The sequence below is a fragment of the Pogona vitticeps genome, chromosome 2 (assembly GCF_051106095.1).
Source record: "Pogona vitticeps strain Pit_001003342236 chromosome 2, PviZW2.1, whole genome shotgun sequence".
In the NCBI taxonomy this organism is placed as follows: domain Eukaryota; kingdom Metazoa; phylum Chordata; class Lepidosauria; order Squamata; family Agamidae; genus Pogona; species Pogona vitticeps.
Genome location: NC_135784.1, coordinates 177,072,286 through 177,094,660, shown reverse-complemented (window position 1 = coordinate 177,094,660; position 22,375 = coordinate 177,072,286). Strand labels below are relative to the sequence as shown.

Genomic DNA, 22,375 nt, shown 5'->3' with positions numbered 1-22,375 from the left:
AATACCCAGCTTGTTCTCTTCTAAGAGCTTCCTCGTTTCCTTTCCTCATTTTTTCTCATCTGCTAGTGCATCATGTAGGCATGCAAGAGTTTGCCGTCTGGAGGTAGTAAAAGATACAGACAGTTCCAGAGCTTTATTGCATATAGGTTTCCTGTTTTTGGCTTGAGCGCATCATCGGTGCTTTCAACATCCTCTTGTCTTCTTTTTCCTGTCAGGTTAGGAGCGTCAGCCCTTGTCTTCGCGGAGGCCGTTCCTCAAGCAGAAAGTGTGATGAACTGAGGCCCCATGTTGCCAAAGTAATCCCGCTCCCACTCGCTCATGAGAGTGAAATGCAGTGGGCGGTGGCAGAAGTTGCACTCGGGGGAGGCCGGGGCCTGTAGAGGCAGACCCACCTCTTGCCAGGCTGCCAGGAGCTTCTCTGGAGAGGAACAGAAGGAAGTGGTTAGGAGGGCACCTGAAGGGCTTTCTTTCCACCTGTGGTTAGCTCACTGTCCCCCTCCACCCTGCTGAACTCAATTGTCGGTGGTACCATTCGGCCTTAGAAACAACTGGGAATTGATAGCCATGCCCCTTAAGCTGTCCAAACAGCCATTTTGGAGATGAGTTAACAATTATATCAAAATCTGGCTCACAAAGAGAGGCACAAACCTCAGCCTGACATTGGGAAGGGGGAACCTTTGGCTCTTATATTTTGGGTCTAAAATTCCTTAACCGTTGGCTATGCTGGCCTAGGGCTTCTCGGAATTGGTTCAAAACCACTAGGGAGCCAGAGGGTCTTTGCAGTGCTGAGACCAGCCTTGTAGGAAGACATGTCCTTTCCAAGAATTCCTTAGAGGCAATATGCAGAACCGCAGATATACAGTAGGGCTCCCGTATCTGCAGGGGATGATTTCCAAGCCCCCCCATGGATGCTGAAAAATTCAGATTACTGTATAGCAAAAACTATAATAATAGAAAATGCTATACATGGCATAGTCTCTGGCTCCCTTTAGTGGCCACTTCTGTTAAAATATCTATCTGGGGGATTTTTCTTTTAATATTTTTAATATTTTCACGCAGTGGATAAGAGAAGCAGCAAAGACTGATCCTGCAGATAAGGGAGTCCTATTGTACTGCCATTTCCCCCCAAGAATACGGGAAAAGATACTGCATCTCCAAAGTTGCAGCTTTTATTTGAAAAGAAAGGGAAATTGGGGAGAAGTATGTTAGCTTGCTCCTTAAAGTTGAGAAAATGCAGGCAGTAAAATCCGCAGAAGTTAGTAGCCTGCAACCACATCCTTAACATCTACAAACAGCCACATTATATCATGGCTGGGCATAACTGAATGATTTGCCTGGGGTCTGTATTGCAATGGATGCAGGAAAATGGGCTGAGGCTGAACGGAGGTCCTGAGGGTGGGCGGGCCTACCATCAGCAGTTTGGGAAACTCCCTCTCCTTTGGGGAGGGTGACTCTCACAGCGAAGAGTGAAGGGCACAGCTTCGGGGTCTATCTGGAACAGGCGCTTGCCATGGAATCCCAGGTAGTGTCAGTGGTCCGCACCACTTATTTCCATCTCTGTCAGATAGCCCAGCTGTGTCCCTATCTAGATGTTGGGTCGCTCACCACTTTGCTCCATGCGCTCGTAATCTCGAGATTAGACCACTGTAATGCTCTCTACATGGGGCTGCCTCTAAGATCGATGCGGAAACTCCAGATGGTGCAGAATGCGGCGGCCAAACTTCTCAGTGGGGTAAGGAAACATCAACATATTACTCCCACTCTGGCCGCCTTGCATTGGCTGCCCGCTCGGTTCTGCATAGATTTCAAAGTCTTGATGCTTACGTATAAAGCCCTAAATGGTTTAGGGCCTCATTACCTGACAGAACGCCTTCTCCCACCTAGATCTACCCGTATCACCCGATCTAGCTAGGAGGTGAGGATGAGGAGCCTAACGCCGAGGGAGGACCGGAAAGAAAATACAAGAAACCAGGCCTTCTTGGCAGTGGCTCTTCGTCTTTGGAACAGCTTCCCTCCTGAGATTTGCATGGCCTCTTCACTGGGTATTTTAAATGCCAATTGAAAATCTGGCTGTTTAAGCAAACCTTCCCTCCATCCACCGTCTGAATTTTTGTATCTTGTTCCTTTCTTTCATCTCGGATCATTGTTTACTTAGTAATATATTGTTATGATTTTAAATTGTCATATGATGTGTTGTTAGCCGCTGAGAGTAGTCTATATCACTGGTTCTTAACCTTGGATTACTCAGGTGTTTTTGGACTGCAACTCCCAGAAGCCTTCACCAACAACTGTGCTGACTGGGGTTCCTGGGAGCTGCAGTTCGAAAACATCTGAGTAACAAAGGTTAAGAACCACTGGTCTATATGACTAGATGGGCGGGCTATAAATGTAATAAATAAATAAATAAATAAATAAATAAATAAATAAATAAATAAGAAAGGATGTCTGAACAAAATTCAGCTGGAGAACTTTCAGCCCTTCAGTTGCTTTGGCTACGTCAGGCTTTGCCACCATAGACAGATATAATGGGAACTATACTCCAAAATATCTAGAGAGTGCTGTACCGGGTTTTTTTATTCCTTAAACCTGTGGCTTAGCACTACATTCCAACGCATGGTGATCCTATAAATGAATAACCTCTGAAATATCCTGTCATTAACAGTTAAGTCTCTTGAGGAATGTTTCCACCGCACTGGAATGCCAAGCTCTACTGAAGTGTGTGCCTGTACAACTGAAACATTCTCCTCAAATATGCACTTTTCCTCTCTCCTCCAAACAAGTTTTTATTATGCTAGATAAGCACTACAATACAAACTGCTATATATATTGTCACTTGCATTTTTTTAAATGCACCCCACTGTCAATGTCATTCTAGGGCATCCCTACTGCTGTCTTTTTACATGTGTGTAGGTGATCACACATACTAGAAAGTGGGAAAAAGGCAGTGCAGGTAGAATTTCTACAAAAATATCCCCTCCCCAAAAAACCATGCAAACTGTGGCACAACCTGGGGATAAATTGTAGTATAGTTGCATCCTGTGTTATGATTTATTATGTCAAAAGTGCTATAGCTTCAGTTAGTAACTGCAGCTGTTCATGAGAGTTCCAGCTCAATTTGATCTAGAACCCATTTATGAGTCTTTTGGGTGGTCCACAGTGCCCACAAAGCTATGAGGAAGCTCATGGAAGAGAACACGCTGCCATCTCCTTAGGCTCTCTCTGTTTCAACTGCATCTGTTTTCCCCCCTGTCAACTTTCTTCGTTATTCAGGTTTTACATCCACACACCCTAACAGGGAATACCATGGTATGGATGCTCTTGGCCTTGATTTCCAGTGATACATCCTTATGCTCAAGGAACTTTTCTAATTCTTTCATATGTGAATCTTCGTATGAATTATCATATTTTTCTGTGTATAAGACGCTCACCATTTTTCAAACCTAAAATTTCTTTCTTTGCAAGAAAATGGAGGAGGAAAGTGATTCCTGCTTTCCCCCTACACTTCCGTTGCAAAAAGCAGATTTCCCTCTCCATTTCCTTTGCAAAACACGGAGTGGGAAAGCAGGGATCAAAGTGCTTTGATCCCTCCCCCCTTCCTTACTTCTGTATATAAAACAACCCTCAATTTTTCCTTTAATTATTTTAGGAAAAAGTGTTGTTTTATACACAGAAAAATAAGCTAAGTAATATCTCCTGTTAACTACTCCGTTTTTCACAAGGTGCTGAAAATTTAGTCACAGAATGGTGCCGTTCCCTTTACAATTGTTTTGATGTGACATTTGTGGGAGAAACAGGAGTTTCAATATTTGGCTTAGTCATCATTATAATGACAGAAGTACACTGCAGTCTATGCTTCAGTTTGTAAAAGTGTGTAACTTTTCTGTGCACAGTGCTAGTGACTCACCTACAAAGTAGTCCATCATTGGCGGGGTGTGGTGGGGTGAGGGAGCCAGCCTCAGCAGCTCCTCTCCCCGAGGCACAGTAGGGTAATTGATGGCTTGGACATAGATGTTATACTTGGAGAGAAGCAGGTCACAGAGATGGGTATTCAGGGCAGCATCTCCAACCTGAGGAGGGGAAAAAAAAAACATATTGTACTGAGAAGGAGATTTTGGACATTTGCTGTCTGGCTTCATGGTTCCAAACCTTTGTTTTACTTCTAAAGAGCGCTTCTGGCAAAATACAGCCTTGCAGATATGGTTGGACAGCAACTTCCATCAGACTTATCCATTATAACCCATGGTGAGCGATCATGGAAGTTGTGATCCAGCAGAAACTGGAGGAAGGCACCTTGGTCAGCCCCTTACAAATACTGGGTATGATCTGGCCAAAGCTGGGCATCGTTAGGTCCTGTTGATTTAAATGGAAGAGAAGCCAAAGTGTGCTGAATTTCCTTTTACAGTTTTGCAAAGAGCCACAAATGATAATGTCAAATCACCAACATTTTTGTTACTGTTTCCCAGTATAATCAATTCAAGTCCTTCCCTTTGGCCCCTTGTGTTCCAAGGTCAAACTAGATGATATGTTTAGCACAATTTTTGCAGAGGTGCTCCCTCAAGTTGTGAAAAACATAGGTTTGTCATAGTATCTCATTTTACCCATTTAGCTGCACTTGGCAAGATTTATTTGTGAATTGGTCATTGGAGGGGGAAATGCAGGCTCAATTTGCAAGACTGCCAGAAAAATCTCAATCTCTGGGAGAGCAAACTAGGTTAATTACAGAGATGTGCACTCTTCTTAACACATAGTTTGACTACAAGGCTTTATTGCTGCACAGTTGGATCCAGATTTCATGATACTTAAAATGAGTCTAATCAAAGTCATGGTTAACTTGAGACTTGTCAACCTCTAGGAAAGTGTGATTGAACTGAGATCCTTTCCATTGTACGGTAAACAACTGTTGTCTCCTTAGTTTCCATCCTAAATTGCAGAGACCTTGTTGAGCACCCTGGTTATCCCTACCCGTATGGGAATGATGTGGCTGGGGCAGCTGATCACTGGCAGCCCAGCATCCATAAGCAGCTGGCGCATGTGCTTGACGTTGCGCTGATGGGTCCGGCGCAGCACCTGCCCTTCAGAGCTCTTCAGGATCCGGACTGATTCCAAGGCTCCGGCCAACACCATCGGAGGCAGGGAGGTAGTGAAGATGAATCCTGCGGCGTAGGAGCGCACGGTGTCGATCAGGGAAGCAGTGCTGGCCACATAACCACCCACACAGCCAAAGGCCTTTCCTGCAAGAGACGGGGAAGAAAAGAAAACAAGAGATTTTCCTGTGATTTGCAGTCGCCCCTTCCTGTTCTTCTGTGGGCCTTGGCTTCTCCCAGACTCACCCAGGGTGCCAGAGACGACGTCTATTTTGCCCATCACTCCGTCGCGTTCACCAATGCCAGCGCCGTGGGCACCGTACAGCCCTACAGCATGGACCTCATCCACAAAAGTGATGGCTCCATACCGGTGTGCCACATCACACATTTCTTCCAGCGGGCAGATGGCCCCTGTAGAGAGTGAGAGAGAGAAAGCGAGGAGGAAAGGCTTTATGAGGAACAACACTTGTGCCTTGTTGGTTGTTCTCTGGATTGCAAGTGGAAAAGAAGGGATGTTCTGCTGGGTCAGGACTTGAAGATCTGAGCTCTCCATTTTGGTCAAGAGGTAAGGAAGTTTTCTGGGAGTTTTGAGCTCCTCAGTGGGAATAAGAACAGGCTGTTCTCTTGGCTACCTTTCCATCATCTTGCACTATATCCAGGGCCACTGGTCCCACCTGATCTTGTGGCTTTCCAGGCCCTGGTGAGACTTCATTCCTCCTGGCATCCCTTTTCCTCCTTATCAGAACAATTAGGCTATTAGGATGAATAGTCTTCTGTCCCACTTGCGCTTTAGGGGGACAGTAGTGATAACTTTATTTCAAAAGGTAGGAAGCTGGCCCTGCTTCATTTGTTCACTCTTTTCCGTGGAGGGTCTGGACCTCTGTCCCAAATTCCTGCTGGGATGGCCCTGTTGTGCCCTGCTGGCCTTCTCTGTGTCTCAGGGGATCTTCAAACTCTCTTTTGTGAGCCTCACTGTGGGCCTTGCCCACCCCACAAGCCACCATGACTCACGGCGACTTATGTCTCACCTGTGGCTCACCTGATGTGTTCATCTCCTTCCTAACCCTCCCATGCTGCCCTTGAGCTCCACTCTGTCCCTGAAGTTCCTTCACCTCTTGTTTACTGTTCCAATTTAACAGCAAAATCATGAATTGACTCAGGAAGGGAAAGCACCTTTGCTTTGCTGGTGCTGCAGCCTAGAGACTCACCACAGCAGGGATCGCAATCCCCGAGGCAGAATGGGATTGTGCAATGGGATAAGAAGAGCTGGTGCAAGACCTTTTGCTGACTATGGCAAACAGAGGCTGATCGGGTTTACATCTTACTTCAATGTTGGCAATAGGGTCACATCCTCCATTTCACCTGAGGGAGCATTCTTGCTTGTGATGGGGTGGGACAGGGCTAGGATAGACCAGACCACATAGAGCAATGATTGTTGGCCTTTGTGGGCTACGCTAGCTGGCTGGCTGAGGCTTCTGGCAGTAAATGTTCAAAATGTATGGAAAGGCTAAGGCCGAGGACATCATTGTGTCCTCCAACAGGAGGAAACATCCAGCACCCACTGTTTCCCTATCTTCTGCCACATGTGGTGCAACCATACACTGCCTACTGTAGATAGTAAGGAACAGGACTGATCCTTAGGAGCATTCTAGCTGTCTGGATGATGTCAGGGCCTGGGCACCTCCCTGAAGCCTGTCCCTTAACCATTAACAATGTGCAATTCACTGTACCCTTCTTGTTGCGTATAACCCCATGCCAGCCTCTTCACTGAACAATGGGTTCTGCTCACGTGTTCTACTGCTCCCTCTTCCTTTTGAGTTGATGAGGCTTCAGAGAATAGGAGAAGGCTTGCAGTAGAGATAGGCCAACATAGTGGTAGGCCAAAATTGGCCCATGGTCTGGAGACACTCTGTGTCTGGTTTAATGGTGGGGCCGGCCTGGTGGATGAGGACAGAACACATCAAGGCACAAGGGGTGACATTTACCATCCATGGAGTGCACAGTCTCAAAAGCAACAATCTTTGGGGTGGCGGGTTTCGCCTTGCTCAAGAGTTCCTCCAGGTGTTTGGGATCATTATGGCGGAAGACATACTTTGGAACCCCACTGTTACGGATGCCCTGGATCATGGAGGCATGATTCCCAGCATCTGAATAGATCTCACATCCTGTGGGAGACAAAGGAGCATCACGATAATCATGCTTAGCCTCAGCTCATCCTGTAGCTAGGACAGATGGAAGCCTTACCTCACAGGCTGACCCTGTGGCCTAAGTTAGCATCCTTACCTGGCATCATTCGGGCCAAAGTGAAGAGGGTGGAGTCGTTGGCTACGAAGCAAGAAGAGAAGAGCAAGGCGGCGTCTTTGCCGTGCAAGCTGGCCAGCTCTTGCTCCAGATCCACATGGAACTTGCTGGTGCCAGAGATGTTCCTGGTGCCTCCAGCTCCTGCTCCATAAGCCTGCAGTGTTTCCCTGGGGAGGAAGGTGGAGAAAGAGAAGGATGAGAATCAGTCCCCAAACATATCGGACAAACCCCACCCCAAACAAAAAAAAACAAAACAAGATACAAAAATGTTGTGGCACCTTAAAGATTGACTTCTATAGTTTAATATGAGCTTTCATGGATCAAGTCTGCTTCTTCAGTCTGATTTATGCTATTTTTAGGCTGCTATATAGCAAAAGGGTATTTATGGAGGAGCAGTACAACACACACACACACACACTCACACTCACACTCACACTCACACTCACACTCACACAAAGTCACATTGCAATAAAAAGTAGCAAGTAGAACCTAAGCTGTCTTAAAAGTCCTGCTGGAATGGAGGGAGACGTTTTGTTCTGAATTGTGGATAAGAAAGGGAGAGAAAAGCAGCTTGCTCAGCTAAGGCTACGCAATTCGTTCATGGTTGATTTACATTTTAAAACAGCTGTTTTGTTGCTTATTCTCTTATATAAGCTGCTAAAAAAGACTGTGGGCCAACAAAGGTTTTTGAAAGAGTGGTTGGTGAAAAAAACATGACATATACAAATGTTTCTTTTCTCTGGTCAGATTTTTTTTAACATGGGGAGGGGAGTCTCAGAAGCCTGGAAAAACTGCTTACTACAACCTTGTATTTTTCTAGATCAGCAGGACTCACTCCGCCTCTCTGGTGGTGGTGATGGTGGTGGTGGTAGCAGCAGTGAGGGAGGGGCTTCGATAATGGGCTTCAGTACTTGAATCGCTGGATTTGAGAGTCACTTTGTCACTTAGCTGTGGATGTCCTACTCCAGCAGAGGGTTGGACTCTATGACCTATGGGGTTCCTTGATGTACATAGATATGTGCAGATTAATGCTGTTAAAGTTACTTTTTTGCAGATTTTATATGTTTTTTTCTTTTCTTTTACAGCAATACTTTCTTGTGTAAAGTGCAAAATGAATAATTATTATGGTTGTTGTTGTTGTTCAAAAATGGCTGGAATAATCAAAAATATAATAACATTGACTGGTATCATATAACATATATGGGTTTTAACAAAAAAACCCTACATATCTGTTAAATATCAGTGCAGTATGTATGCTGTTCCTAATCATATTATTATTCAAAAATACCAAGCACAGTCAATCAAAATTATAAAAACATTGACTGGTTTTATATAACAGATAAAAGTTCTAAACAAAAACCTAAGTATCTGTTAAATATTGGCGTAGTATGTATGTTGTTCCTAATATTGCTGTTTTTTTGTATCTACAGCTGCTTATAATCCTGTGTGAAATTTCCTGATATTGTTCCCAATGCCCCAATGACTATGGGGACCACTGAAATGTGTTTGATCCACAGATGAGATGTTTTAATTGCCAGGTCCCTGTATTTTGTTAATTTTTCCAATTCTTTATCTGACATCACCTGGAATTGCAAGGACAACAGCAGCAGCAACAACACTGACTGCACCAATGATACCCTGTTTCCCCGAAAATAAGACCTAACCTGAAAATAAGCCCTAGTATGATTTTTCAATTAGGTTTTTGGTCAAAATTTGTATCTCTTATATAATACCAGTCAGTGTTTTCATAATTTTAATTAACGGTGCCTGGTATTTTTGGATAATGATAATAACAATAATTATTAGATTCCAGCTCTATGTTGGTATGAACTCCCCACAGTGCTTTGGGTATTGTCTCCCCAGAGCATGGTGGGAGAGTTCACTTATTAAAAGAAGCCAAAGTAGATATCCACAGTGGGGCCTGCTGGGGTCTGGAGGCTGCCGTGACAGTCGTGTGCTCTTAGAGGACCCGAGCAAGAAGCAATACTGGGAAACAGTTCATGCCAGAAGGAGCAATTTGTTTTCATTTCTTCAAATTTCCCTTTCCCAAGAGAAGGGATTGCACTACTGTATTCTCTGCCTCCCGCCAAAAAGTGAGGGGATGAACAGATGAAGGTTTGGGTTTTGGTGGTGATGGTAGAGCTGCTTTCGTGGCAACACGATGGTCCCTCAGAGCCATCACTGTATCTTGAATTATCTTCAAGGTAAGGCCAAAAGGAAATTTCTGACATTTGGTGACAGCCCTTACAGATACACAGGCCGAGATGTCTGCTTCAGGAAATAGATTTTGGTTGTCATAGCAGGGAGGCAAATGGCTGGCTGCTAAATTTGTGTTTTTGTTTTCAAGGAAAGAGGAAAAAAGAGACTTGTGGGGTTTTTTTTAGACCAAAGTAATTTGGTTAGCTTCAAGTATTATGCATGTTGATTTCACGTTCTGTTCCAAATCAGGCAACAGATTGTCTTGGGGTGGCCCAGGTGATGTTCCAAGAGAAACGACATTAGGCTGCAGTCCAGATTTTTCATGTGCAAGAGGTGGAGAAGAAGGAGCATGGAGGAGGGGCTAAGAGGCATTACCACTTACTGGATGGCCTGCAACACTTGAGGGTGCCGACTCATTCCCAGGTAGTCATTGCTGCACCAGACAGACACCTCTCGTGATTCGACCATGGAAGCTGAATAGTCCTCGGCAAAAGGATAGGCATCAGCCCGGCGATTGACTGTCTTGAAGACCCGATATGTATGATCTTGCTTCTTGGCCTGAATCTTTGCCTCAAAGAATTCATCATAATCAAATGCCTTGCACCCTGTCAGGAGATCATAGAGAGCTAGTTGAGGAACATGGCTGACAGCCAAAAGGAGTGAATGAAGCCTGTTTGAAAACAGGCCATTTCACCTTCATTTGTTTGCTAGTGAGGAGACGCTCAGAGCCCTCAGCTGGTACACATGCACACCTGGCACAGAGTAACAGTTGGGGGGCGTGTGTGATATCTACACAAGGCTCCCTGTGCTGGAGCAGCTTCTGGGATTCACCACCACCACTGACCTGTCATGTTGTCCCGAATGAAGTGTGTCACCATCTCAGAGTCAAAGAACTTCCTCCTGAGGCTGGAGTGAACTTCTCTGAGGAGAGAGGTCAGCACACCTACAGAGAAGGGCAGGGAGGTCAGCAATGGTCGGAAGACGGAGGGGATGTTTCTCCCTTCCCTTCATTACCTCAATGATGCAGGTCTCATTCTTTACCTGACTTGGAAGGCTGGACATCCTCCTGGACCTCAGGTTTAGCCACTTGCACAAAGGAGTTCTGGCCAGTTTGGCGCTGAGACTCCATAAAAGGGCACTGGGTGGTGGGGAGAGGTGCAGGCACCGTCTGTGGAGTGGAAACTGTAGAAAACAAGGAAGAGAGACAGAATCCACCTGGGTTCTGTTATGTCACCTATGCCCCTCCAGAGCAGTTCTGAGAGCTTTTCCCAAGCTGGACATGGGAAACAGTTTTATATCGCATCAGACTATTTGTCCAACTATTCCAACATTGTGTACTTCAAAACTCCCCAACAAATCTTGGATTACAGCTCCTGATGGGGATGTCAGTCCCAAAACATCTGGATGTGCTGCTTGGGGAAAGCTACTCTGATAGAAGCTCAGGCAGACAAGTCCCTCCCATAACCTGATAATATTTTAAGTGCAAGACCCCAGGGTTTGATCCACAGACCTTCTCTGTGCAAAGCATGTATTCTGTCACTGCCTCTCACATTGAATTTTTCCAGTCACTTTGGTTTCCAGGAAGACTGCTTTACTCAGAGGGGCTGGGTTAGCATTTGAACCAGGGTTCAACCCTAGAATCTTAAGTGGCACGACTTCCAACTAATGATAGGCTTGAAGGGGTGGCAAACCTACTTTCCTCAGCTGTATAATGAAATACAGTAGTACAAGGGATTCACAGGATTAAACAATGCTTCGTGCTAAAAATATCCTCTTCACATTGAAAAAAAATTGCCCGGGAGAGGGTTAATTTCTCTGAATTATCAATTTTGTGTGTAGATTGATTGATTGCACAGAGTTGCATTCAAAATGAAAGCCCACACCTACAGCCCATAAGGCAATGCCAACTGATCTTAATACTTAAGGCAAAGCACCGAATGGCTCCCCCTCCCCAATTTCACATGTTGAAAGCATGCAATCTATGGTACCTTGACACTTCACCCTCATGCTATCCAGAGGTCTCTTACCTCCATCCACCTGCCGTCCTATGTCTCCACCTGTCTCCTTCTCACGCTGTAGGTCAGCAATAGAAAGGGAGAAGGTGCGGGCCACCATCACAGGGCATCGCTGGACACTGCTGACCAGTAAGGGGTGAAATTTACGCAAGATGTTGGTAGGGTCCCGGGTCAGGAAAGGGCAGCACTGGAGGATCGAGACCATGTTGCCAAGACTTGGTGCTACATGCGGTGAGGAGAGGTGGAGAATTGAAATGAGAAATCAAGAAGAGTGGGAGACTGATTCTGTCTATGCTTCGTTGAGGACTAGGCCATTGGTCATGGGTGCTGAGTGGTAGGCTGGAATCAGTACAGTACTGGAGAATTACATCAGCACAGGAGATAGCCTTTACCTTTTAAGTGCCATTGGGTTGCCTCTTGAACCAAACAGGACTGGCTGGCCCTGTCATTGGGCAGAGTGAGACAACTACTTTGGGTGGCTGATAACAGGAAGTAGTAATGGTAGATACCCCCCCCAACCACTGGTAGCCTGCTTCTTTCCCCCCTCTTGGAGAAAGACGGCGCCCTGTCTCAGAAGCCCACAATCTCTGGGGGGGATTCTAGTTTACCCTTATACCACTCTCCTGGACTCCTGCGCGGCTGTGAACCCTGTCCCATTTCTGCTGTTTAAGAGTCTCCTGCCATTCTCAGTTAGCTTTTGGACAAAGAATGGGGCAGCTTCCAATTTGTCCGTTGCATTAGACAGCAAAATATCTTGGGGTATTCTCTCCTATACAGTCCTATTTCAGAGATTATTTGTAACATTTAAGAAATAGACAAAAGCAGTCTCTCTCTTTCTGTATAATAATTAGCTCTGTGAGGGACAGAGCTGGAGGAGAAAAATGTATCCAAAAGCATCACTGTCGCTTCCAAAAGCAAGAGCAGAGGTGAATTCCTTGAAATAAAAGTCCAAGTGGCTGAATATGTTGGCACACTGATGCCATTTGTCAGCTAGACTGAGAAGGAGAAAAAGTACAAATGATGGCCTCAGGACACTGTAAACATACAGTATATTGGAACAGCACAGAAGACCTGAGCCATTTATATCTTTAAAGTATAGTTCCCATACTATTTCCTACACTATCCCACACACTGCACCAGAACACAGACAGAGTTTTAACTCCTGTCCTTGGAAGATTTCACCACAGAGACTGGTGAAATGTTAGGAAGAAAAACCTCCAGAACATGGCTCAATAGCCCAAAAAACCTACAACAACCATTGGATCCCGACCGTGAAAGCCTTCGAGAATACATATCTGTTTATTGTTTTATTGCCCAACAGGGCTTCCAAAGAAATTACAATAGACAGACTAAAATTACAAAAAAAAAAAAAAAAAAGATTAAAAACTTTTTCTAGAAGCTCAAAAGTTATTTAAAACTGGACTTTTGAATATTTTCTAAAAGCTAGTTCTAAAACCAGACTTAGAAATCAAGGACCTTTAAGAACAATACAGTACAGTACTGTTTTGATGTTTTGACGGCTTGTGGGAACTCCTTAGGCATGGAGCCATGTTGGCTTCCCTAGATGTTCTCCTGGAGTCTCCTGGCTGTTCTCCTTTGTGAAACAACACAGCCATGTGTGCCATTTGGCGAGCCTTCCATATGCCACCCGCCAAGCTGACCTATTGCCCTCAGGTGTTGTGGGTGATACTCTCCCGCTGGCAGTCCTAAAGTAAGCCTCCTTTGGCAGTTCTTTTCATCATCTTCTGCATGTGAAATGAGGGAAGGGGCCCCATTTTGCCAGTTGCATCAGGCAGCAAAATGTCTTAGAGCACAGGGGCTAGAAACTTTCTGTATTTATTTATGTATTTATGTATTCATTTTATTTATATCCTATCTTTCCCCCAGTGAAAAGATTCAAGGCAGTGAACAACCACGAAAAAACACATATGCTTAAAACTTCAATAGATAAATATATTAATCTCAAAATACAATTAAACCTAAATAACTTTTTTTTAAAAAACCACACTAATTTAAAACAGATTAAAAACAACATGATAACAAATATATTGCATCCAGGGCACTTGCAGATTAAAAACCAGTTTAAAGAATGAAGGTTTTCCACTTGGACTGTAAGGAAGTGGCCAGGTGACAAAAGTTGCCAAATTGTGGTGCGTTAGTGCTAGGTTTTGTTTTTTCTTTTGGGTTTTTATATCACCTGGTTATGGTTTTAAAATTGTACCGTTTTATTCTTTTCCTTGTTTGTTTGTTTTTAGTATGCTCTGCCTTTCTACAGAAGGATGGATAATAGCAGGGGAGGGTAAGATGCAGGCCATTTTTGCAGGTCCTCATCAGCCTTCAAGCGTATTTCTCAACTTCTCATCCTCCACCCCAAGTATTATAATTTTACCAAACCAACAAGCCAGTTGCTGTTTGTTCTTTTCTATGACTCCGTTCACAGAAGGGTTATCCGACTGGATCAAAAATTATTGCATTTGTTTGCTGTAGGCATTTAAAGTCTCCAAGAAAGGAGAACACCCTGCTTCAGCAGTATGTGGACTGAGAACTCCCAGAAGTACAAGCTGGATTCCGAAGGGGCAGAGGAACTAGAGACCAAATTGCTAACATGCGCTGGATTATGGAGAAAGCCAGAGAGTTCCAGAAAAATATCTACTTCTGCTTCATTGACTATGCAAAAGCCTTTGACTGTGTGGAGCACAACAAACTATGGCAAGTCCTTAAAGAAATGGGAGTGCCTGACCACCTTATATATCTCCTGAGAAACCTATATGTGGGACAGGAAGCAACAGTTAGAACTGGATATGGAACAACTGATTGGTTCAAAATTGGGAAAGGAGTACGACAAGGCTATATATTGTCCCCTGGCTTATTTAACTTATATGCAGAATACATCATGAGGAAGGCTGGACTGGAGGAATCCCAAGTCGGAATTAAGATTGCCGGAAGAAATATCAACCTCTGATATGCAGATGATACCACTCTGATGGCGGAAAGTGAGGAGGAACTAAAGAACGTTGTAATGAGGGTGAAAGAGGAGAGTGCAAAAAATGGTCTGAAACTCAACATCAAAAAAACTAAGATCATGGCCACTGGTCCCATCACCTCCTGGCAAACAGAAGGGGAAGATATGGAGGCAGTGACAGATTTTACTTTCTTGGGCTCCATGATCACTGCAGATGGTGACAGCAGCCACAAAATTAAAAGACACTTGCTTCTTGGGAGGAAAGCGATGACAAACCTTGACAGCATCTTAAAAAGCAGAGACATCACCTTGCCAACAAAAGTCCGCATAGTCAAAGCTATGGTTTTTCCTGTCGTGATGTATGGAAGTGAGAGCTGGACCATAAAGAAAGCAGACTGCCGAATAATTGATGCCTTTGAATTGTGGTGCTGGAGGAGGCTCTTGAGAGCCCCCTGGACTGCAAGGAGAACAAACCTATCGGTTCTAAAGGAAATCAACCCTGAGTGCTCACTGGAAGGACAGATCCTGAAGCTGAGGCTCCAGTACTTTGGCCATCTGATGAGAAGAGAAGACTCCTTGGAAAAAGACCTTGATGTTGGGAAAGTGTGAAGGCAAGAGGAGAAGGGGATGACAGAGGATGAGATGGCTGGACAGTGTCTGCGAAGCAACCAACATGAAATTGACACAACTATGGGAGGCAGTGGAAGATAGGAGGGCCTGGTGTGCTCTGGTCCATGAGGTCACGAAGAGTTGGAAATGACTAAACGACTAAACGACGACGAATGGGTTTCATTGCTTGCAGTGCATACGAATGCATTTCATTGTTTCCTCTGCTGTGCTAAAAAACACACACACAGGTGCTTCTGGAAATGTGGTAGATCCTGGAGGAGTCTCTCTCTTTCTGTATAATAATTAGCTCTGTGAGGGACAGAGCTGGAGGAGAAAAATGTATCCAAAAGCATCACTGTCGCTTCCAAAAGCAAGAGCAGAGGTGAATTCCTTGAAATAAAAGTCCAAGTGGCTGAATATGTTGGCACACTGATGCCATTTGTCAGCTAGACTGAGAAGGAGAAAAAGTACAAATGATGGCCTCAGGACACTGTAAACATAGATTGGACTAGAGATGAGCATAAATCAGAAAAATTATGATTTATTTTGATTTGTGATTTGTCAAGGTCAATGAATCAGAAACTACGAATTTACACATTTTTCTGATGAATCAATTTGTCAATTGTTTTTTTACTTTAAAATCCTATAAAATGCCCACCAAGCACCTAGAGGCACCAAATTTGCAAGGATGATTCCCCTGACTCTCCTCTACAGTGCCTGCAAGTTTGGTGAAGTTTGGGATTCAGATGTCGAAGTTATCAACCCACAAGGAGGACCGCCTCCCCCAGGAAAGTTCCATTCAGTCACCTAAAACCACCAAAATCACAGAGAAGCTTCTACTGAGTCTTCTCTACAATCACTCCACGTTTGGTGCAGATTAGACTTCAGGCATCCACGTTATACACCCACAAAGTGAAATTGCCCTTTAGCAGCTGGCTTGAGGAAACCCAGTCTTCACCAAACTTGGATGGATTGTAGAAGAGAGTCATGGGAAGCATCTCTGAGATTTTGGTGTTCTCCAGGTTCCTGGAGGGAACTTTTCTGGAGGGTCCTCTTTGTGGGTATATAACTCAGACATCTGAAACCTATCTTCAACAAACATGGAGAGATTGTAGAGAAGTGTCAGAGGAAGCTTCCCTACGATTCTAGTGTCTCTAGGTGCCTTGGGGCCATTTTCCAACCGAATGAATCAACAAATCAAAAATCACTAAAAATAATTGATTGTATTTGTTCAAAGTACTGATTTGTACAAATAAGAATTGACGAATTAGTGATTTTTGAATGAATTCGGTGATTTATTTTTTTTATTTGTGTCCATCCCTAATTTGGATTACAACTCCTAGAATTTTCTTGCTGATGTGGCCAGTAACTCTGCAGGTTGGAAGGTGTGGGAGTTGTAGTTCAAAAGCTAACTTTTCTAAGCTCTGAAATGTGGTCAATGTAACACTTAACTCCAAAACGAAGACCCAGAAATAATATGATTTCCCTCTGCCTTTTTAAAACTAAGTTTTAAAAGTAGCTTTCAAGACTGCAATCTTCCTAGTCAGTGTAAAGAAAATTAATAAAGTCATACATTCATTTTAATACTGGCTTTAAAATCAACATAATCACAAAAGTGATTTAATGACCATTCACTTAAAAGCAAATGAAAACAAATGTTTACAGTTCCTCTCAAACACAACCACGGAAGGAGCTTGCTGTGTCTGTCAGGAGAGAGGTTCAGGAGATAGTGGCAAACACTAAGAAGGCCTGTTCTCCAGCGCCCGCCTGCCAGCCAAATAGATCTTCATGTTAAGTAAATAACACACATTTCTATACCAGGAAACAAGTGTGGTTGTAGCTGAGGTGATCCAAGCCACCCAACAAACGCACACAAGTGCTGGCTGTTAAAGTGGTGATTGAACATCAGGGATGCAGAATGCACAGGGTTGTAGGATTATGTTCTCATCATCCTTCACCATTGTTTGTGGAGGTCAAAGCTGGTGGGAGTTGTAGGCCAATAAATATATGGAAAGCTACAGCTCTCCACTCCTGTTCTGCATGAAGTGTTGATGTCTTGCATGGGTGCGAACGCACCCGGAAACCCTGACTCATTCCAGATTTCTAAACATTGGCTCAATAGTTGCATTGTTCCAGCACATAAACTAATATTTGATTCATAAAATACAGAGAGCTGCCCTTATGGAGGTGAATTAACCCCATTTTCTTACCCCATGGTCTTTGTGTTCACTGTATCTTAACTTTGAACAGTGATATTGCTCAATATTTATGTAAGTCCACTTGATGATAATGTTTTACGATAGAGAAGTGACTCTGTGTTCACGCCCGTGTGCATGTATAACCATTCACATCAGAAAGAGTTGTGTTCCTGTACTTGTTAACTTTTTCAAACATATATAGTGTAGGCCAGTTATGATGTCACGGCATGAGATTTGTAAAATATAAAGAAGAAGAAAAATGTTTCTTGTTAAAATGGGACAAATGATTAATGACGCTTGAAACAAGGCAAGGCAAGTGACCTTGGGTTTCATTAGAAAAAAAGAAGACACAGGCAGATCTGATAAGATCATATTTTCTTCCATTAATGTATCAAACTCTCTTTTAAAGCTAGTAGGCTGTTACCACCTCTTGAGGCATGTTTGACAGGATGCGTTCAACAGTTGATTTAAAAATCCCCGGCCTGATTAGGATTTCAAATCAGCCCGGAAACCTGTTCTGGAGTAGCAATACACAACCCTTCCACAAGTTGACTCTTTGATCTTCCTAAAACATACTCAGTGATTATTTTTCCAGGTTCTCTGTTCCAGGGGGAAAGAGAGAGAGAGAGAGAGAGAGAGAGAGAGAGAGAGAGAGAGAGAGAGAGAGAAGCCCAGCTCATCAAGGGAAAAGTGTGTGGGAAGGCAGTATTTTTGGAAAGAAATGCTTTACTAGTATCTCTGCTATGGCATGGTGAATGTGTGTGTGTGTGTGTGTAATTTAAGGGTAATTCACAGTTGGAAGGAGCAAGAAGAGCCTGTTTGCATGCAAACAGATGTGAACCTGAGGAGAAGAAAAATAGTTTTTGGTAAAGAGGCAAAAGTTATATTTGTAATTGTTTTAATAATAATTATCTAAATGGAAATTGGACTAAAAACTGTTTTCACAGGGGGGGAAGCATACATTAACAAGAGGGAGAAGGTTTTTTTTTTAATATATAGAAAATTTACCATGAATTGCCAGGTATGATTGATTTCCTGTCAGTCTGCCGATCTTTCTTTGTCCAGGAAGAGTTGATGGTTGTCCAGACTGAGTTTGGATAAGACGATACCTCTACCAGTTCACTGTTAATAGATCCAAATATTTATTGGTAGGATCTTTTCCTAGCAGTTCCCCGCCAACCTAGCAGTTCGAAAGCATGCAAATGCAAGTAGATAAATAGGGACTACCTCGGTGGGAAGGTAACAGCGTTTCGTGTCTAAGTCGCACTGGCCATGTGACCACGGAAGATTGTCTTCAGACAAAACGCTGGCTCTATGGCTTGGAAACGGGGATGAGCACCACCCCCTAGAGTCGAACACGACTGGACAACAGTTGTCAAGGGGAACCTTTACCTTTACCTTTCCTAGTGTAATGAGAATCCGGGATTTGGCAGGAAACGATTGTCATGTTCTTTAATGACTGTGGATGATCAAAAGAATTTGAGAAGGGAGTTTGTTAGACTGTGTGTAAGAAACAGCACTTTATGCACTTGGAATGCTGGAGTGGGTTGGGCATGGGGGGCGCACATACCAAGGTAACCTCCTTTAGCCAGTGAGATGAAATGAGGGGAGAATGAGGGGAGACTGCCTTCTCTGTCCTCTGTGGAGGCCCTGTGTTTGCAACAGAAAAGTCTGATGCTCTAATTTTTTTTCCCTGCCCAGTGTTATGATGAAGCTGATTAGAGGCCTGAACTAGGATTTAGGAGGTCCAGGTTAAAGTCCCCATCCTGCCCTGAAACTCTTTAGATCAGTGGTCCCCAACCTTGGGCCTCCAGATGTTCTTGGACTACAACGCTCAGAAGCCTTCACCACCACCTCTGCTGGCCAGGATTTCTGGGGGTTGAAGTCCAAGAACATCTGGAGGCCCAAGGTTGGGGACCACTGCTCTAGATGACCTTGGGTTAGTCACACACACACTCTCTCTCTCTACCTGAACTACCACAGGAGGCTGCTAGGAGAATAAACTAAGGAGGAAGACAGCCTTGAACTTCCTGGAGGAATGGCAGGAATATAAATAACAGTTACAACAACAACAACAATCACCACTACAACATGGATAAGTAAAGGCAGTATTGCAAAGGTACTGCAGATTGTCAGTGCATTCTCGTCCAGAGGGACACTGAGATGAAATTCCACACACAGTTATTGAACTTACTGGGAATTCTGAATGGATATGGATAGGATTTCACTGTTCACGGGGATGCATCTGTGGGCAACAGTATCTGTGGGAACTGTATTGTTGTGGGCATTGTATTCATTTTATATGCTGGTGAGCACAAAATCAGCTACTCTGGATTAATTTGTCCGCAAAAAATGGACACCACATAGTCTATACATGTTATGACAAAGACAATGCTCTGCGATGATACTCCGCCAAATGTCTTTATTTTGTTTTGTTTTACTTATTTAAAATATTGCAACCCTGCCTTTCTCCTTAGAAAAAGACCTGAAGCGGCCTACATCATGGAAAGACGATATTTGAGAACAAAATCATGAGTATAGGAAGGTGGCAGAGATCATTAAAAGGCAATATTAAAGCTTGAAGAAAAGGCGTGGGAAGGGGGTGTGCAAGTATGTTTGGAATTGATAATTCCCCCTGAGTTTATCTAAGTTAAAGAAGGCATGGCCCAGCCCAGCTAGAATGATTAAAGCTGACGTGTGCAGTAAGCAGAGCTGGATGTGAGACGGCCTTTAAGGAGTGTGTGCACGGAAGATTAGCCTGAGTTTGGGAAAAGCAGAGGCAACAGGTGGTACCCCTTCGTAAGCTCCTTTTCTCCTTGATGTGGAGCCAGATTGAAAAACTGCTACTCTAAAGGGAATATTTGCGCCGTCCCACCCCCCCACCCCCGTTTGGGGGGCATTTCTCATTAAATGTCCTAATAGTGCTTATCTGAAAAATATTAAACCCAAATCACTCACACACATTCTTCACTTGTATAATCTCTGTTTTGGCTAAACAGCTTCCTTCAAAAAGCTCCACTTTTTATGTCTACCCCAGTGTACAATTTACATATGACAAATTTTTTTTAAAAAAAAAATGTACGAAACACTTAAACACCTTATAAAAATGCAACTTGACCTTTACAGATCTCCATAATGATTAGACAAATCCACACAGAACAGCTTCTGCCAAGCTGCCCCATTTCAAACTGTATGTGTTAGAATTCCATGTTTGAATCTCTCATGCTGCTTGGTATGATTTGTTTCTTTGTTCAGATTCCTGTATATATATATACTGTACACCCAAAATGCCGGAATATATATATATGAAAAATTGCTGGACATTTTTCAGTTTGGCTGCACTAGCAGAGCTGCTGTCAGGAACATGATGTACATATGTTGGCCAAAGATAATGTTTGTCACCACTCAGCAAAAAGCTTCACCTGCTAACTTCTGCACATCAACTGTCTCTTGATATAACATTAGCATACCAGAACCGATGTCTATTTATTTCCTGGTCACTGATCAACCTAGAGACAATTCAAACAATGGATTATCTAATGGATTAGCTTTGATGAATTTCACCTGTGAAGAATCCGGGCTCATGTTGTGGCACATGGATCAGCTGTCACAGATATTGCTGATGCCATGATTCTCAAACAGCTTTTTGAAAATCTGTTCCAAAATGGCGTTGTTGTTGTGGCAACATCCAATAGGCCACCAGAAGGATTATGTATATTCTTGTGTTTTATTGTTTTATCTTACATTGGAAGCCGCCTAGAGTGGACGAGTAGTCCAGATAGGCAGGGTATAAATCAAATCAAATCAAATCAAATCAAATCAAATCAAATCAAATCAAATCAAATCAATCAATCAATCAATCAATCAATCAATCAATCAATCAATCAATCAATCAATCAATAAATAAATAAATAAATAATATCCCTTGCATTTTGAATTTATATCACGCACCAAATTGGCCCTGATCTTGAGATTAGAGTTCCACAACAAAGTGAAATGTAGGAAGCTAAGACAGACTCTCGCTAAACGTGACATCTTTGACCTCAAATAATAAGTGGAATCTGACTGACCAAAAACGCACTGGGGGACATAGATAGATGTCCAACCAAATTCACAAACACACTCAGACCTTGTAAAGCAAGTTTCAAGTCCTGTTAGAACAAGTAGCAAGCCCAAAAGAAAATATGCTTGGTTTTCTACCAGTCGCTGACAAAGACAGTAGGAGTAGAGGCAAGGAAAATCTGAGTGCAAAAAAACCTACTGCAACGAAGGGCAGGTTGGAAGAGAATAAGATGGTAAGAATTTATTACATTAACACTCATTTGAAATAACCTGCTTAAAATACATTCCACTTTCCTGACATTAGGAAAGTGGGTTGCTACGAGGGTTGCTACATTTTAAAACTGGACACACTTCCACATGGGATGGGTAGAAATACGCCAGCAGGATGTTATTCTTAGCATGCAGTACAGCAATAGGAGAAAAAACAATCAGTTCTCTACAGAGCATGGACAGAGTTCCTGACTGGAGAAACGTCAAGAAGAACAACCTTCAGAACAACTTTTATCGGCCAAAGAGTCCGATAAACCCACAACAACCATCAGATCCCGGCCGTGAAAGCCTTCGAGAATACATAAAACACATCCTTTGCAGTTCATAATGGCACTTAACCAGTGACATATTCACATGCAAAAATAAAAATACCATTCTCTCAGGACCTCTCCTATAGATTTGACAACATTTCATTAATTAACCCATAGAAAATTAACCCGTTTTTCCTACCTGTTGACCTGCACTGAAGTCGAACAACTTCTGCTATATAGCTTACTCTCTAGCCCAACTGGAACCTCCCTCCACCCTCCAGCTGAAGGCAGAGATAAGACAAGTTCACAGCAGAGGAGAGAAGATCCCCCCCCCCCCGGCAAGATGTCCAAGTCATAGTTTCAGAACTGACTTTCATAAGCAAATAGGGTTGTCCTGCCATTGGAGTTAGGTACGCGTCCTGCT

The 22,375-nt window shown here is 43.5% G+C and overlaps 1 protein-coding gene across 2 annotated transcripts; it reads right to left on the bottom strand.

Moving 5' to 3' along the window:
- Window positions 1–118: 118 nt before the first annotated feature.
- ALAS2 (5'-aminolevulinate synthase 2) lies at window positions 119–22,281 on the bottom strand. 2 transcript variants are annotated; one of them, XM_078386510.1, is made up of 12 exons: window positions 22,151–22,281; window positions 18,377–18,490; window positions 11,612–11,821; window positions 10,626–10,766; window positions 10,429–10,527; window positions 9,967–10,189; window positions 7,368–7,552; window positions 7,070–7,249; window positions 5,331–5,495; window positions 4,963–5,231; window positions 3,905–4,067; window positions 119–418 (listed from the first exon to the last, which is right to left on the bottom strand). In XM_078386510.1, the coding sequence occupies exons 3-12, from the start codon at window positions 11,802–11,804 to the stop codon at window positions 255–257; spliced, it is 1,782 nt and encodes a 593-aa protein (XP_078242636.1). In that variant the 5' UTR covers window positions 11,805–11,821; window positions 18,377–18,490; window positions 22,151–22,281; the 3' UTR covers window positions 119–254. The 2 variants fall into 2 exon arrangements, with proteins under 2 accessions (XP_078242636.1, XP_072847471.2); XM_072991370.2 differs by lacking the exon at window positions 18,377–18,490 and having other exon boundaries at window positions 22,151–22,255.
- Window positions 22,282–22,375: the final 94 nt, after the last annotated feature.

Excerpts from the sequence above, each read along its gene's own strand:
- ALAS2 (XM_078386510.1), bottom strand. The coding sequence starts at position 11,804 with ATGGTCTCGATCCTCCAGTGCTGCCCTTTCCTGACCCGGGACCCTACC. Across the intron at positions 10,528-10,625 it reads TGTCCAGCCTTCCAAGTCAG|GTGTGCTGACCTCTCTCCTC; the intron begins GTAAAGAATGAG and ends CCTTCTCTGTAG. Across the intron at positions 10,190-10,428 it reads CATTCGGGACAACATGACAG|GGTGCAAGGCATTTGATTAT; the intron begins GTCAGTGGTGGT and ends ATCTCCTGACAG.